At 43.1% G+C, this 18,207-nt stretch overlaps 1 protein-coding gene across 2 annotated transcripts in view; it reads left to right on the top strand.

Moving 5' to 3' along the window:
• Window positions 1-18,207, top strand: part of LOC310805946 (regulator of G-protein signaling 7-like) — a gene marked incomplete at both ends in the record, with an annotated part of 35,825 nt that overhangs the window by 1,781 nt on the left and 15,837 nt on the right. For both annotated transcript variants that reach the window (XM_083671834.1, XM_083671833.1), the window contains one exon: window positions 17,753-17,849. In XM_083671834.1, the coding sequence (XP_083527960.1) occupies window positions 17,753-17,849 (97 nt within the window). The remainder of the gene's footprint in view (window positions 1-17,752; window positions 17,850-18,207) is intronic.

Below are 18,207 nucleotides of genomic sequence, written 5' to 3'. Positions count from 1 at the left end.
CATTCTATTTCTCAGAGGATGCTCCCATTTTCTTCTGTAACAGCTCTTAACTACAGTAATTTAGGCCAGAGGGAAATGCTGTGTGTGAGTGTATTGTCTGTCTTGTATATATGAAGACTGTAACGCTATGGTTACTGACAATGTAGAATGATTTGGTGGAAGTGCTTATTTTCAAAAGCGCAATGCTAGCTAGCTAGCTAAGCTAGCTAACCTCATAGCGTGCCAGCAGTTTCCTCCTACACCACTCTATCGAAAATGCAATATAAGTTTGACTGTTTGGAAAGTAGGGCAAACATTAGGGGTAATGAGGTGGGTACATTTGAATGGATTTGTTATTCCTCATTTGTTTTAGCCAGAGAGTGGGAAGGGATTTGTGTCACATTTGATGAAATAGAGGTAGCGTTTTTATTCTTTATTCGGATACCCATTAGCTGTCGTCTAGGCACCGCTAATCTTCCTGGGATCCACATAAAAAGATACGACATAACGATGGTGCAATCACATTACAAAAGTACAAAGGACAACAAAACGGCAAGAATCTGTATCAAAGACTCCTCGACAGAACACCATTGCAATTCATTATTGATTTGTGGTCTTCTTGGTTATTCAATTACATTGGATGTCTCTTCCTTCCTCTTGGTATTGATCTAAGAAAAAAACGGTATGACAGTAATCCCCCTCAAACTCAACTTCTTTTTTTATGCCCCCTCTGGCTAACATTGTGGCCACTGAACTGCTCTGAACTTTGACCCAGATACACTTTTGAAGGAGATATGATTGGCAACACAGTGAGAACCAGAGAGACTTATTAAAAGCCCTGGCTCAAATAGGAAAAGCGTGGTGTGAACTGCGGCCTCACACGTTTTCAGATGGACATGACTTGGCAGAGGTGTTGACCTACATAGGCTGGCACTCAAGACACAACACGATGGAATTTGTGTGGCAGAGATGAATGCCTTCTCAATGTGCAGTGATCCATTCAATTCAGCAAGCTTCCTCTAAACACATTTTTTGACACATTAAACCTGGCCATAGCACTGTAGTTATTGTAGGACATTTTCATAAAATGACATTTCCAAAATAAATCAGTTTAGCAAACCTGGGTTAGGGTTGGGTTCAAATAGATTAGCGTTGCTTGATTAAAGGATTGGTTCAGGATTTTTCAAATTATAGATTGTTTCTTACCTTAAAAGTAGTCTATGGGCAAGGAGAAACTGTAGTCCATGCTTCAGAGTCGTTTAAATAGCCCCTTCTGACTTCTGCTAACTTTAGCCACTGCTAACAAAACACAATGGGAATGATGGGGGCTGAAAACAAAAGTTCAATATTTGTGGCCAAATCACCTAAAAGTAGCTTCCAACCAAGTCAGAGAGTTCACCTGAGGTGATTGTGGCCACACATGTCACTCCCATTATTTTGTAGTGGTGGTTAAAGTTAACTGAAGTTAGTAGGAACCAATGGAATAGTCCCAATATTGGTCTATTTCTCTGCTCACACAAGTGCCAGCCTATGAAGATATACATACAGTAAGAGTGTGTAATATTGCATTGTGGAGTTTTTAGGGGATGATACTAGATGGTGGTTTCACCGCTTCTCCATTGGGAGCACCACTCCATTTCCTTTCTTTCCACTCTAGTAGTTTGCCTGTAATGCAAATGGATGCGGAGGACTGTGGGGTTGACCTGATTACTGTGACGATTGCTGCAACTTCCTCTTTGAACACATAATAGGCCTCATTCATCAATATGTTCTTAAATAATGGGTAAATTTGTTTTTTTAAAAAGACTCATACGCAAAGCCGACATGTGATTCACGGAATGTGCTGACAGACCAAATGTATTTCATATCCGTGTGTGTATAATGATAAGTGGCAAATGTTCTTAAATCTGATACATGTGTAGGTGGTTGTCAATTAGCAAGTAAACGCCCAGAACATCCCATATAAGAACATTTCCGAGTTAAGGACACTTCCAGTAAGTCCCACCCTCACTCAGTCACGTGCGCAGGTAGGCGCACATGGCCACAACCTCGATCAACACCAGCTACGCTATTGCTACATCTTCAATTTTGTGGATTGGTATATCTACAGACTATTATACGATGATTTGCTCCAATTAATTAAGTAATGAACTATGTTCACAGTTTAATTGTGACAAGTTATGGCATAATTGTTTATCAGTGTTCATATAGCCATGTTGTGAACTAACTAATAAATTGACGCAGAAATCAAAGATGTTGAAATGATAATTCATTAATTGAGTATCACGGTGTACTGTTCGCTCTGCTGAGGATGCCCATCAACAGACATATGTGACGTAATGGGACTTGCTGCATCTAGAAAATGTGGGTGTGAGTGTTCTGGAGCAAAATAAGTGTATTCTAATCTCAAGAACATATTTCAACTGAGAATACATTGATGAATGCTGAAAAGATCTTAAGAGCAAATCCATGCGTAAAACACGATTGATGAAGGAGGCCAACTGTGTATTAATAGCTTGTATTAATAGCTAGGCTACTCTGCGATTACCTGATTTATTCAGAACACTCTTTGGTGACATTGACTGGATTAGTTCTGCTCGCTGGGTAAAAGCAAACAATCAAAAATGAATGTTAGAAGGTTAATGATGCAGTACAGTGCACAACATCTATTTTTACAAGCGTGCAAATTCAATAACACAAACTTCTATATTGGATTTTTTCCAGTGCTCAGCCAAATCATTGTACCGTTTCAGCCTTTGGCTGTAATATACTGTATACCTCCCAGATCATATACTGTATAAAACATGAATCAAGATCATATGTCATGACTGGGAGTGTGTTTTTCTAAGACGGTCACATGGTCACATGTGCTACTTTATAAATAATGCTCTTCAGTGTACTGTATGTAGGCCGAATGTTGCAAAGAGAGAGCATTGCATTTTTCATGCGGACCAAAAACAGCCCTGGTGAGGTGCTCGCCTCGTAGCCATTCAGCAAGAGGAGAGAACTCTGTGGGGAGAGCCAAGCCACAACCGTGTGTGGGTGAGTGTCTGTGTGTGTGTGCTGTGATGATGTGTGTGTTGTTTGTGGGTATAAAAAATTTATGTGTGCAAGAGTGTGTCCCCTTCTGTGTGTGTGTGTGTGTGTGTGTGTGTGTGTGTGTGTGTGTGTGTGGCTGTGGCTGTGGCCTCTGTGGGCAGAGCCAGACCACAACCGTGTGTGTGTGTGTGTGTGTGTATATATATGTGTGTATGTGTGTGTGTGTGTGTATATGTGTGTGTGTGTATATGTGTGTGTGTGTGTGTGTGTGTATGTGTGTACCCTAGCACCTTCAGTCACTGTCAGCTCCATGCTCTCACTACTCATTCTGGAAACTCATTACCTCGTCCCTAGGCTATTGCGCACAGCGCATATAAGCCTGGAATAACAACGCCTCAAACCTGACTTTAGTGGGAGTGAATTTACAGTAAAGTATTTGTCATGATTTGATTTCAGCGAATCACACGACTGCGAGGCGTGGCTCCGAATCAGAAAGGTGTGGTGTGATGAGATTTGGACACTCATGGATCTTTATGTTACAGGGGAGGCTGGTGGAGGTAGAAATCGGAGGACGGGCTCATTAGAATGCATGGAGTGGAATGAGGAATGAATGAGGAATAATCAAATATACATGGGTTTATAGTGGTGCACTAAACAAAACCAAAAATAAATATTACAATTACATTCAAATACAATCCTTTGCTAAATTCACAGCTCTGGTCTAGTTTGATACAGTGACCAGGAGAAACCTTGTGCAACCGTGCAGTGCTTCTTTCTAAAATCAAAATGAGCAAAAATAATTGGAGCAGAAGGGATGTTGTTGACGGGTTTGGGGTTGAACGAATGCCCATGATAATAGATATCCACTCTTTTAGCCTGAACACACACACACTTCCAAACACCTGTTAAAACTCATGCAAGGCTTCTCAACCCTAAATCCTTCCCTTTACCCAAAATCCACTTTTAAAACTTTGCATATTTACATGTCTTTGACAGCAATTCTTATACAGCTCCCCCTCTTAAAAGGCTCAGATTTTCAAAGGTCTGCTTTAGCTGCATGAGTGAGTGTTTCACTGCAGGGGGAGAATATCAGTTTTTTTATTTTTTTTATTACATTTCTTCTGTCTCTCCAGAAACCCCATTTGCACATTAGAAATGGCATGGGTTTTCAGGCGCTCTCATCTCATATACTGTGTCTGACAGTTCAGGGTTTTCTTATGCAGGTCTTGGTACTCATAGTGTGCTCTTCTCCTCTCTCTGTAGATGTATACTCATACTGTATATTAAATTGTTTGTCTTTGTTGAGAATACATACCGCTGTATCGCTCTGTTATTAGAATTCTCAATAAATGTAGTTCAGTGGGGGCTGGTGGAGGTAGAAATCGGAGGACAGGGCTCATTGTATTGGATGGAATGGTAATTCATAACATTCCTCATTCCATTCATAATGACCAGCCCGTCCTCCGATTTCTACCTCCACCAGCCTCCCCTGATGTAGTTCTCTTTTGTATTCTGGTGCTTACAATGTTGTCGGTAGCTGAGAGATGATAATGGTTTGTTACAATGTTAAAGAGGAACTGATGCGAAAAAACTGCTTTTCCTGTCGAAAACGGGAAATTATATACATTCTAATAATATAGTAATCATATACATCAATTCTAGCCCCAAAATTGGTGGTGAATTGTGATGTCCCATTTCACCCTGAGGGTTGGGTTTGGCTGCTATGTTGCTACCATGCCTCCCAGAAACAAATCGTGTTCTCAGTGAATGTTTTTGAAAAGGAGGAGGAGGAGGAAAATCAAGGCGATATCAGCCAGTGCAGCCTCTCTTCAAGAGATTGTATGTTTAGCTTTATCATATGGAAACCATTGATTGACCACAAGGTAGGCTGATAGAGGTAGAAATCGGAGGACTGGCTCATCTAACAAACGTGTTTTATACTCATTCCATTCCATGCATTACAATGACCCCGTCCTCTGATTCACCCTTCATTACATCAATCGGACACAGAAAAACTCCTTCCCAACTGTTTTTTTCCTCAGGAATATCTTTCAGGATCTTTGTTCTCCAGGAAGCATCTCAGTGTCACAGGTGGTAGTGTAGTGCTGTGAACAAGTTTCAGAATAGAAACATTGATTTACAGTACCAACAAACAAACAAACAAACAAAAAGGACAACACTGTAGGGTCTATTAGTGTGGATATTGATTTGTTGATTGATTAGACAGAAAATAACCACGCAGGCCATTGTGTCGGAAACAAGCTATCGTTATGGTACAGAGACACCAGCCCACAGTAGACGATTGTTACTGTACATGAATCAGATCTGTTGGCTGCTACTACAGCTAATCAACAATGCTGCTTATCAAGTATATTCCTGGCTCTGCCGGTTGTACACGTGTAACACTTGGAGAAAATTCTCCAAACAGTAATCAGTGTAAAGACTCTGTAATTATCAGATGAGAGAGATGTCTGTGTGAGTCCCTTTGTGTAGTGTGTGTCCACCAGTGGGAGCAACTACTGTGTCTGAAAACAAACTGTACAATACTGTACTTTTCAGATGGTTTTGAAGAGTTGTTCTTGAATTTAGGTGTTTCTCACAAGCGAATGTGTGTCAGGCAAAGAGGAAATAACCAATATGAAAGAAATGACTATTGTTCATAACATTTGCTGTGTCCTTGATAATAGCACTTGTTGTCCACAAAGTAGACAAAGTAGTCTATGTAGAATTTTCATCAATGCATTCTGGAGCTGTGTGGGTTCAATAGGCCAGCTATGCAGCGCTCTTCCAAGACAAAATTTGCACACTGGAATAAAACACCAAATACCAAATACAAGATACCCTCCCTGTAACTCATTTTGGCATAGTGTGGCTATCAATATCTCTCTCTCTCTCTCTCTCTCTCTCTCTCTCTCTCTCTCTCTCTCTCTCTCTCCCCTCCTCCCCCCGTCTTTCTCTCTCTCCCCCCCCCCCTCTCCGTCTCTCCCTCTCTCTCTCTTTTCTTCCCTCTAAGCTATCCAGCGACGGCTAAGCCTTTCAGAGCTCTATGGGTGTGTGTGTGTGTGTGTCCTGGCTTCTCTCTTACATAAGGGACTGAGGGAGTCTGAAGCATCAGGGGAATAACTGACTCAGTGTCTCAGAGGCCTTGTCTCAGTCTGGCTCGCTGGGTCATTCAATTACCAGGTCTAACTGTAGACATCCAATAGGAGATTATCGCTGCCTTGACCATGGCCCCGACCACAGCACTGATGGCCCTTAATGAGAATGTAGAGAGGCGATCGGAGAGAGAGAGAGAGAGAGAGGGGGAGAGAAAGGGAGAGAGAAAGGGAAAGAGAGAGGGAGAGAGAGAGAGGGAGAGAGAGGGGGAGAGAGAGAGGGGGAGAGAGAGGGGGAGAGAAAGGGAGAGAGAGGGGGAGAGAAAGAGAGAGAGAAGGGGAGAGGGAGAGAGAGAGAGACTGAGAGAGAGAGAGGGAGAGAGAGAGAGAGAGAGAGAGAGATTAATTGCCACACCATGCCAAAATGAGTTACAGGGAGAGACTGACAGAAAGGCTCAGCTGTCTCTCTCTCTGCTTTCCCCTTAGACCTCAGATACGTCAGTGTGTCTGTCATACATCATGTCCTAGTTCTTTTTCTTGTTGGCACTTTGTCGCTTTTCCTCTCTCTTGATTGCCTGTCTCTCTTTCTCTCCATCTTGGTTTGTCAGTCACTTGCTGTCCTTCTCTTGGCATTTCACACCACAGTATCCATCTCTCACTGTCTGTCTCTTGCTCTCGCTCCCACGCCCCCTCTCATTCTCTCTCTCTCTCTCTCTCTCGCTCTCTTCGTAGTGTGCTGCCAGGAAACCAACACTCTCTCTCTCTCTCTCTCTCTCTCTCTCTCTGTCCCCCTCTCTCTCTCTCTGTCCCCCTCTCTCTCTCTGTGTCCCTCTCTCCTTTGAAGTGCTCTCCCTCAGCCACTGTCGAAGCCCACTCCACTCCACTCCAATCAGATCTTTTATCTTGGAGAGGAATTTATTTAGGTGCTGCAAAAGCACAATGATTTCTCCTCCCATACGAAATGTTGATTCACTCATGACTCAGAGCTCTGGTAGGAACAACGTCTCATCCACATACAAACATTGGAGCCTATTGTTGTCATCCTCTCCAATAGTGGTCTTTTTACACTCATCTGTTATCAAACAAATGATGTCTCATTGGCAAACAACCTCAAACTCATGCCCTGCACATTAAAATCAAATAGAAACATTGTAGTGTGTCCTTGCCCAATGTATTAGTAATTTACTAAACATATATTCCAGGGTATGGTTGAATGCTTGAAAAATGTGCCTGTCTGATACATCCCTCATTGTAGAGAGTCACATTACTCATGGCCCAGCAGTAATAACTCATAGACTGCTTCCACCTGCAACCCAGCTCACAGCTTCACGCCATTAGTTCAGCTTGGCAGCAGCAGCAGTAGCCCTCGCCGGCCTAGCCTCCATCTTGGCTCCCTAGGCCCTTGCTTTGTCTCTGGAATAGAATAGTCAGTCTGTTGGGTTGGCTGTTGCCGTGTTTGCCTGTCCGTATGTGTGCATGGGTTTTATAAATAATAGACAATAATGACACTGCAACCAACAACAACAACAACTGAATAATTGTTATTCTAATTCTTACTCTAATTTCTGTTGAAAGCCAGTGCACTCTAATTCATACAATATCTGTCTTAGTGCGTGTGCTAATTGACGAGTTACATTCCCATGGACTTTGCTTGTGAATTCAGTTGAATTTCCATGACAACCTAGCCTAACTGAAGCTAGACCAATGTGGCACAGCGAGTGCTGCACACAATGGTCTAGGAACCCAACCTTTCCTCACTGTAATTAACTCCCATGCCAGCGGTCCAACATTCGAGCTGGCTTCTGATTGATTGGTTCTCACACACTTTGTATTTGCATTTGGGCGAGACGTCCTGTTCCTTGCTCTTTTTGTTGGAGCGAAAAGTGATGGGGCAGCTCTTAAACATACCTCGTGGTTCGTTCAATTAAAAAACGATACAGGGGGTACACCAACCAGTGTAGGGCACAGCCCCTTAATTTCCGACTCACTGCGCTGACAACATCAGAGGGCCATTCTAGACTCTGACGTCCGGTACAAAGTACTACAGACTTTGAGTCGCGCTTCAGCTAGGCTAATGACAACCACCAGTACTCAGTCAAACAAACATTTACATTGCATTCATAGCCATCAGGATCAAACAACAAGAGGACACATATATATATTTTTTTAAATATATTTTTTAGGGCATTTCTGCTTTATTGGGATAGAGACAGTAGAGATTGACAGGAAGGATGGAAGAGAGAGGAGGGATGACATGCAAGATAGGTCGAGGGTCGGAATCGAACCAGGAACCTTGCGATTACGTGGTGTCTTAGTGTGCTACGCCACTAAGCGCCCCAAGAGGACACATATATAACAAAAAATTAATGTAAGTGTCAAAATAGTGAACATTGGAGACAAGGGACCATGTCTGGGCCTGCCTTATACAACACCACATAAATCAGATAACAATCTCCTCCCTGGCCTGCTTGTCCCCCATCAGGTCGATAACTAGACTTGGCTTACAGCCTTTCCAATCCTCTCATCCTCTCTCTTAATGTCTGTTTTGTTTTTATAAGTGGATGCTGTTTCGACCAAACAAAGTTGCCCCTTAAGGAAAATAACGATGACCTGACCCCACTCTCAGCTGCTCTCTGTCAGGAAATAGAATGTTTTTTTCTTGATACATTGCCAGAGGGTGCTAATGGCAGCTTGTAGATACATGTGTTAATTGTGTAGCTATTTACAAGGCTAAATGCTACTGATCTCTAGCTTCACAAGTTTAGCGCTACTTCACCCCTAAAGTCTGTCAGTCTGACCTTATTGGTTGAGTGTCTGTCCTGTGTCTGTCCTGTCAGATTGTCTGTTCTGTCTCTCTCGGTCCCATCTCGGCTCTGTAGACAGGCCTGGTCAGGAACGCCTGCCAGGATCCAGCTGCTCCCTCCCTATTGGTATTCGGGACACACAGCCATCCCCAGCGCCTCTCGCACGTGTCAAGGAGGGGCTTGGCTGGGCCAGAGATGGGTCTCACTCATGTTATCAGAACCTAAAAATAGAAGCCAACCCCCCCCCCCCCCCCCCTCCCCCCCCTCCGGAGCCAAAACATCTCTGTTCTCCTCCGTAGCCTCCCTTCCTCTCCTCCTCTGCCTGTTTGGACTCAGTAAGCAGAGCTGCTGCTGTCCACAGATAAGGATCCTCCGGAGTGTAGCTCGACTCTCAGGATTGTGGCTACACACTTCCTTCAATAACAGTGAAGGTGATAGTCGTTATATTGGTGATATTCACCACCATGAGTTTACATTGACCTGTTTTCTGTAGAAGGTACAAAAGCTAAGTTAAAAACTCCATGAACTCCAGAATGATCAGCAACAGTTAAAATGCTGAGCACAAATCACTCATAAATTCAGTCTTTATGAATCTATACATGAATCTATACTAAACAAAAAAAGCAGGTGATGAGTTAATTATTCTTAATCAATAATAATAAATCAGCATTATCATCCTCATCCTCATCATCATTATTATTGTTATTATACATTTTTTTGTATAGTGCTTTTCTAGAAACTCAGACATGTTACATCAGGGTGAAGAAAATAAATAAATAAATAAACACAAATAAACAAAATAGAAGCTTAATCAATCAAACATTATAACCAATTTTAAAAAGGTGGGTTTTAAGAGAGCGTTTAAAGGAGGACAGAGTGTGAGCATCCCTGGGGGGAACATTCCAGAGGCGGGGAGCCGTGATGCAGAAGGCCCTGTCCCCCCAGGTTTGGAGCCTTGCTCTGGACGTGCTACAATAGGTTGACCTCAGCAGACCTGAGGCTGCGGAGGGAGGCAGGGTTGTAGGTTTGGAGCAGTGAGGTAGGAAGGCACCTGGTCATGGATGGCTTTATAGGTGATGAGGAGGAGTTTGAAGTATATTCTGTGCTTGATGGGTAGCCAGTGGAGTTGTTGAAGGACCATCAGCCATGGGAGACATCACTCCAAACGGTAGTTACAGTAGAAGCAGAGATCAGAGAGTCAGCAGTACATATAACTGTACTGAGAGGAGAGAGGGCTGCATAGGTGGTGAGGAGGAGTTTGAAGTTTATTCTGTGCTTGATGGGTAGCCAGTGGAGTTGTTGGAGGACAGGGTTGACATGATCTCGGGAGCGGGTTTTAGAGAGGAGAGTTTTGTACGTACTGAAGTTTACTTGGGATTTTGCTGGTGGTGCCGAATAGAATGCTCTTGCAGTAGTTGAGTCTGGAGGTGATGAATTCGTGAACGACTGTTTCAGCATCGGCGAAGTACAGTCAAGGGCGGAGGCGAGCGACATTGCGGAGGTGGAAGAAGGCCGTTTTGATGTGTTTTTGAAATTATAATGTCGGGTCAAAGATGACACCAAGGTTGCGGATGTGGGTGGATAAACTGTGGGTGGTGACACTGTAGACGTCGATGGTAAGGGAGAAATCCATTTTACTGGATTTGGTTAATAGCATTTTATAGATAACTCCCTTTCAGCAGATGCCAAACCCCCAGAAGATGCATCGTAATTGCTGGTTGGGTGCATGCACACAAAACGATGGTTTGTTAAATGGATTTTCAACTGAAATACCATAGTTGAACCCACCCAGTAGCAGACGCAAGGACAGAAAATACATTAACAGTTTGTCTTATTATATTGGGGAAAAGTGCTGCCTCTCAGAGTTTTTCAATTTCAGTTGGACCGCTGGAGGAGTAGTCAGTCCATGGAATATGAAGTATATATATATATATATATATATCAAGAAAAGAGGTTCTGGATGGCAACTTGATCACTTCAAAGAGGTTTTTATTTGCTGACGCGTTTCGGAGCAAGCTCCTTTGTCAAACCATATCTTATTATATCTTATGATCATAAGGATCTAGAAGTAATGAGTACAACAATAGGATTACATTTATGTTCATTAGTTCGTTTTCCTTTGAAGTGTAAGACTCCACTCGGTTTGATTGTGCAACATTGTTGCTTGGTTGCCTGCCTGGTTCCAAAGATTTTATGCAGCTTTTATTTCCGTACTTTCTGTATTAATTTCCGGCAGGCTGTTTTAGTGCTGAAACCGCGGTAGGTGGGCAGTGATATTGGCTTTCAGTGGAACGCTAGTGCACGATCAACCTTGGCTTAGTCATCACGCCCACATCCCGCCCACTTAGACAGAGAGAGAGAGAGAGAGAGAGAGAGAGAGAGAGAGAGAGAGAGAGAGAGAGAGGCCTTGCCTAAGGAACTCCATCCCTCCATCAGCCATGGGAGACATCATTCCAAACAGTACAGCTACAGTAGAAGCAGGGATCAGAGAGTCAGCAATACATACATATGTACTGAGATTACAGCCTAACGAGCATACAGACCGAGAGGCAGGAACAGCATTAGAATCGGCTGTGTATAAGTAGACTTGACAATAATAGACAGTAACGAACAGTCGCTAGCTTCAGTACCAAAAAAAAGAAAGAAAAATTCCGAAATAAAAACGTGTGACGAGTGAGCAGAATGAATTATTGAGCTCCTATTAAAAAAGAAAAACGAGTGGAATCAGCAGGAGAGACAAAGAACAGTAACAACAGCATCAGAGATAGCTGAGTCTCTGTGAAACAGCTGCTAACCCGTTGTTCGCATCGCAACACATCGCACCCCCATTCCCGTCCGTCTGTTGTGCTATTTTTTTTTGGGGGGGGGGGGGGAAACAACAGCACCTGCCCATCCAAGCTGTGCACGCCCCTGGAAGGCAGAATAATACAAGTTCTGAGAAGTGAGCAGAGCAAGATGTCAGAGAAAACCACTGCCAGGCACATTTCGAAACGTGAACCATGTTAACTGTGGAAAATGTCAAACGAGGATAAATGCTGTCGTTTTTTTTTTCTTCCCAAGCAGCAGGACTAGCCTACATCCCTCTCATCCATGATTCAAAAGCTCTGCCTCCAATACAAGGATAGGGGATGGCAGACGACTCTCCCTGGGGGGGGTGGGGGGGGTGGGGAGCCACAGTATTCTACATTCCCCTTTAGCCATCCAAGCTCATACCTTGGGGAGGTGTGGGAAAAAAAGGCAGGATGTTCCAGACGCTTTCCTTTGATGAATATGCAGTGGTAGTGATTTGAGAATTTTCGTTGAAGACAGGTCGTTGATTGTACTGTACTACCAGGGGCCTTGGTGTTTAATAGGATGAAGGTTACACAATCTCGTTCAGCTTTTGTACCCTTTGAACAAAAATAGCATCGACAATGGCACGTTATTCTCTCAGCTCGGTGTACGTGGCTAATACAGTGTTGTGAATTCGATTAGTTTAAGCTGATAGCAAATCTTTAGTGATGCTTCAGGGAACACTTCAAAGCTAAATAGGAACGATGGCACCGGTCTCCGCTGGCAACCATCTGGAAGAGATCTAAATGGAGACTGTGAGAATGCCATCCGTCAATCAAACCTCTTTAGCCGGGCAGACATGAGCCAAGTTCTCACGACGAAATATACGTATCGACTGTAAACACGCGCCGTCTGCGGGGAACTTGGCGCCTTGACTCGCACAGTGTGAGTCGGTCAAAGACATGCAGAAAAGACACAATCACATCTGATTTGAAGACACGATCACGTCCGCCTGACTTTAGAGATGACTAATGTATGGCTCATTATATGCATTATATTGAGCCCGTCCTCCGATTTCTACCTCCACCAGCCTCCCCTGGTGTGGATATACTGTAGGGTGAAGTGCTGACATGAAATACTGTCATGGTAAAGATTGACTGGATCTCTGCATAAGATCGAGGAGATGCGAGTGTCTCTGTTCCTTGCTTAGTTTATGTACAGTACATCTCTCAGGGTGCTGTGTGGGTGGAGAATAATTTAGCTAATTCAATTGGCACTTAGGGCTGGAGGGAAAGAACTGTGTCCAAGAGAGAGAGAGAGAGATGCAGAGAGACAGACAGACACAGAGAGAGAGAGAGAGAGAGAGAGAGAGAGAGAGAGAGAGAGAAAGAGAACGAATGAAAGAGAGTGAAGGTTGAATTGAATTGAATTTTTGATAAATCGATACTTCACCAAATTGATGTGGCCAATAGGTTTCTATGTGTGTGGAGTGCTAGTTCATCGATTAGTTTGGACCCTCATAGTGTCTACAAGACACAGACAGACAGACACAGACAGACAGACACGTCACAGAGAGACAGACAGAGAGAGAAAGACAGACAGACAGGACACAGAGAGACAGGCAGAGAGAGAGAGACAGACAGGACACAGAGAGGCAGACAGAGAGAGAGAGAGAGATAAACAGACAGACAGACAGACAGACAGTACACAGAGAGACAGACATGACACAGAGAGACAGACAGAGAGAGAGAGAGACAGACAGACAGACAAACACGGAGAGACAGACAGACAAGATACAGAGAGTCAGACAGAGAGAGGGGGGGGTGTCTTATATTGCCAACTCTCTCTCCTGTGTATGACAGTACATGACAGTTACAACCCCCCCCACCCCCCCACCCCCTCCCCTTATGAATGACTGTCCGACTGTGATGTCCTTGTGATACTACGTCCTACCTGGTTGCCTTAGTAACAAAGAACACATGGGCAGAGTGGGACATAAGAATTCATGTCATCCCTGCAGTAACCTTGTATGGGAGGTCAATAACTTCCTCTTCCTGTCCTGAGGGTAACTGTCATTTGGGCGCCAGTCTTCCGTGTGGCACGATTCTGTTTTGCCAGTTTATGTGGATAGGGAGATAAAGGCATTTGTTGCCTTGGCAGGGGAGGAAGGAGAACGCTGGCACACCCTCTTTCTTTCTCTCTCTCTTTTTCTTGTTTTCTCTCTCTCTCCCTCAGCACTTTTGTGACACTCTGGGCTGACGCAGAGCAATACCCACTGGATATGTGACTCACCACATTGGTAGACTGAGAATACCCAGTTTAGATGATGAAACCATACAGCAATTAGTCATTCATTGAACTGACGATGCAATGACATTCTTCTAAGAGGATTCATTGTTTTGGACCCTTTATTAAATCGTATATTGTACCTCCTGTTTTGGGATTACACAGAGTGACATTTATAGAGTGTGAATGACACTGTTATTTATGGAAATGCTCCCCTCCGGATATTTGGATGTAGGCCTAGCAGTCAATTGATCGACAGTCACAATCTATCGATGTGACACAAGCAGGACAGGCTAGACAACATTACAGTCAACGTTCATGATTAGTCTTTTAACTTCCATCATTAGTTCATGATTTTCCCAGTTTTTTTTTATGATAAAAAAAAATATTATTATGTAATATAATAGAGCGAGCTAGTTTGACATCCCTAGAATCAGTTGCTAACATGCGACAGTGGTAGAGCAATAAATGTCCCTGTCATCATTACTGTACGTTTCTGGTCGCACACAACTGCAGCTGTGGCCAGGGTAGCATGCTCACACAGAGGGAACTCATTGGTCAGAGTCAACCAACACAGGCGGAACGAGCCCCATCCGAAACAAAACATCCACAATATTCCCTAAGACATACCTAAGGTCAGCAAACCTCTATCGCATGGTCTAGTAGTAAATTAATAATTGATTACTACATATTTCTGAGCTATGGTACTATAACATAATACTGCATAAGAGTGAATGTGTATCTCTATATGAAGCAATGGCTGTCTTGGATGGATTTCACTATTGTAGCCAAATAATGGCCAGGGTATAAAAAATATAAATAGGTCGATAGGTTCAGATTATTACGTCTTTATGTTCACATATTGTATGCCTTGTATATCCTGAGCGAGTGTACATTCTGTTTTGCCAGTGAATATGTACAGCGCCCTTCCTTTATCCCCTCAGAGTATGGCAGAGAACCATTGTGTGTTTGGAACGAGTCCATATGCAAATGCATGTGTTCTTGTAGGGACTAGAGGGTTTTTAAATTCATTCGTGGACGAAACATTTAGAGTGTTTCTATGCAGCAAAAATCAAGCCCAAGGAATGTTGCCTTCCTCTGTTCGTAAAGCGTTGTGGGTGTTTTAAAAAGTTGAAGGCGTACATGGGTACTCAAAGCTGCATTTTTGTTCTGCCTTTTAGCAAACACTTGTGTGAATTGTCTCTGCTGTGTGCGCAGTGTCTTTTGCAATGTGAAAAGACACACTTGTCCTCAGCCTCGCTGCGGATAATTCTATTCCCCCATCTGTGCTACAGAATCACACTGGGACAATAATCCATCAGGTGGAGGAGGAAGAGGAGGAGGAGGAGGAAAATCACAGAGGAGCTTTTCATTTCCTTCAAGTGGCTCTCTGCTACACTATGTTTCTCTCTCTCTCACTGTAGACGGCAGAGAGAGATACATTGGTAGTACTGACCATCATGATTGCCAATTGAAAGGCCAGATTCACTAAACATCCAAGGCAGTCGTATTCATTTGTCATGTCAAGTGAAAAGAGCCACAGTTCCACATCAAGTGCCTCATTGTAAGCCCCTCCTGATCACATACATAATGCTCAATACATGAATCACAATGTGTATATCGTCATGGCAATAACAAATGGAAATGGCAATATTTGCTCTTTTAATTAAAGGTGCGTCAGGATCCTGAGAAAGTGCCTATGCAGCTTGATAATACTGAGAAAACTGCTATCTTAATATAGTACATTTAAAACGGCATCGAGTCAATATTTCTGAGAATTAATTATGCTTCCTTTTACTTGTCTCTTATCATGGTTGCATGCAGTCAAAATGACTAGTGTCAAAATGACACTTAGATGGCAAAAGCGGAGTAAAAATCCTTGTACTGAATTGAAAAGTGAGTTTAAGTTAGTTTACTTTAAATGACACCTCACTTCTCTCCCGAGAGTCGGTGAAGTGAGTCGGTATGTTAATCAGTGCGCGGAGCTTGTGTTGATCATTTTCATATACTGACTGACTTATGTGTCATCGTATTTACGGAATGAATCACAGTGCAGCCGACACACTCTCACTCTTATCTGGAGAGAAGCAGCAGAAACTCATCAGTCAGTACTGGAGGACACGTACCAGAGGAATCCGTTCTTCCTTACAACTTGCACTCAGAACATGAAGAGCTTAGATCGAAAGGATATTGAGCCTGGTGGCATTTCACTGTGTGTGGGAGGGATATCTGACTGATCACGTGAAAAGAAGAAAAAAAAAATCGATCATCACACTCATATACTTTCTAGGTCTCCATTGTCAGAAGGCCCTTCTGTGGAAAGCGCAAGGTCTCATGTCAGGTGCAATTTAGGAACGATTGTTTGTCTATTGGCTGACTGCATTGGTATACTGATAGCAATGTAAGCTCTTCTACTTAACTCTAGAATACTATATTAAAAGTGACACTACGCTGTTGGTAGTGTGTGTGTGTGTGTGTGTGTGTGTGTGTGTGTGTGTGTGTGTATATCTTCATGAGTGATGTTTCTTTTAGCTACAGTATGACTGCTTTAGCAATAGCTGCACTTTCTCAGGGTAGAGCTCCTTCCAGCACAGCTCTGTTTATCTGACAGCTGATACATCCCTTGAGGAGGGAGGAGGACAGAGATATATAAATCTGATCTCATGTCAGATTTGATATGTGTGCAACTTCTTGACTCTCTACTCTATGCCTGTGCTCCATCACACTTCATAACAACACAATTACTAGGGCTGTGCAAAACAAATCGATACAGCTTTTTGGTGTATCAATAATGTATTGTATACATACATATAAGATTACCAACGTGGTATGCAGTACACAGTAGGTTCAATGAGCAGAACACAATATTTTACCAGAATAGAGATTAGCTTTTATAACCAACACTTAGAAACATTAGTGGTTCCCAGTTACAGTCTAATAGTCAGTGCATCGCTGTCTATGGAGCAGAAACAGAGCAGCCAGGCCTTGCACTGAGTGAGTGTGTGTGTCGTATATTTTTACAGAAATAGTATTTATTCATGCCAGAGTGATGGTTTGGGATATCTCTTGGCATCCATCCGTGAAGGCTGAGGAATACAGGGGGATGTTGAGCTCTGCTCTGCTCCACCCTGTCTGTTCCTGGAAACCCTGTCATCCGGCCCGCCAGGACAGCTGTGACACAGATGCAGTGTTCCCATCCTGGAAAGCCGGGACTCAGTGATGCATGTTTGTCCGTTTGGGTTGCCATGTCACATTTCTGTTGAGTTTACAGCTCAAAGGTGTGATTCAGTCGTAAAAGTGTTCTGTATACTTCCTTTGACATGACTTTTGCTGTTTGCAGGGATGTTATGTTAATTGGCTTTCTGTCTGTGGAGACGTTGGGCAGAAATGTTGCTGTTAAAGTTGGAAAAATTCGGGGGGGTGCTTAGTGGCACTAATGCGCTTACCACGTAATCGCAAGGTTCCTGGTTCGATTCTGACCCTCGACCTATCTTGCATGTCATCCCTCCTCTCTCTCCCATCCTTCCTGTCAATCTCTTCTGTCTCTATCCCAATAAAGCAGAAAAGCCCTAAAAACATATTTAAAAAAGAAAAATTCAATTGTCACAAATCGAATAACATAAACTGAGACTGACATGACAAATGTCTCTCTGCTACAAATGTGGGACCCAAAGCTGTGCCAAAAAAGCAATGTACAGCCCCTTTCTTCTGTCTCTCACATTTTAGCAGGACTGGACACTATTTAAAGCCCATCATGTGACCTCTATTTTTTTCCAGATGGAGGATGTAATAGCTCGCATGCAGGAAGAGAAGAATGGAATTCCTATCCGCACCGTGAAAAGTTTTTTATCCAAGATTCCAAGTGTTTTTTCAGGTAAGGTCTTGTTTTTCCCTTCTTGTACTAATTTAGGTTTACTGGGCAACTATCAACTGAATGCCAGTGTCTTACCGTTTGGTATTGCCACTCTGACTGTAGTCAACATTGAGAGCTGTTTTGCCTATCTAGCGCAAACATATTGAAATATTACACATTTATATTACACATACTGTGTTTGCAGAGCTGTCCATGGTGCTAAAACCAATTTACACAAGGGAGAAGGAGTAAAGGAATGAGCTGTCCATGGGGCGAAAAGCCCTTACAACCCCTGTTTGAGCAACAGAACCCACACATTGATTAGAAACATTCAGGAGACTAAGTAGGAATACCTGATGAGGATGGAGTATGCATATTT

This window comes from Argentina silus (assembly GCF_951799395.1).
Source record: "Argentina silus genome assembly, chromosome: 6".
NCBI lineage: Eukaryota > Metazoa > Chordata > Actinopteri > Argentiniformes > Argentinidae > Argentina > Argentina silus.
The sequence above is the reverse complement of the archived record's forward strand: the minus strand, read 5'-3'. Positions and strand labels throughout refer to the sequence as shown.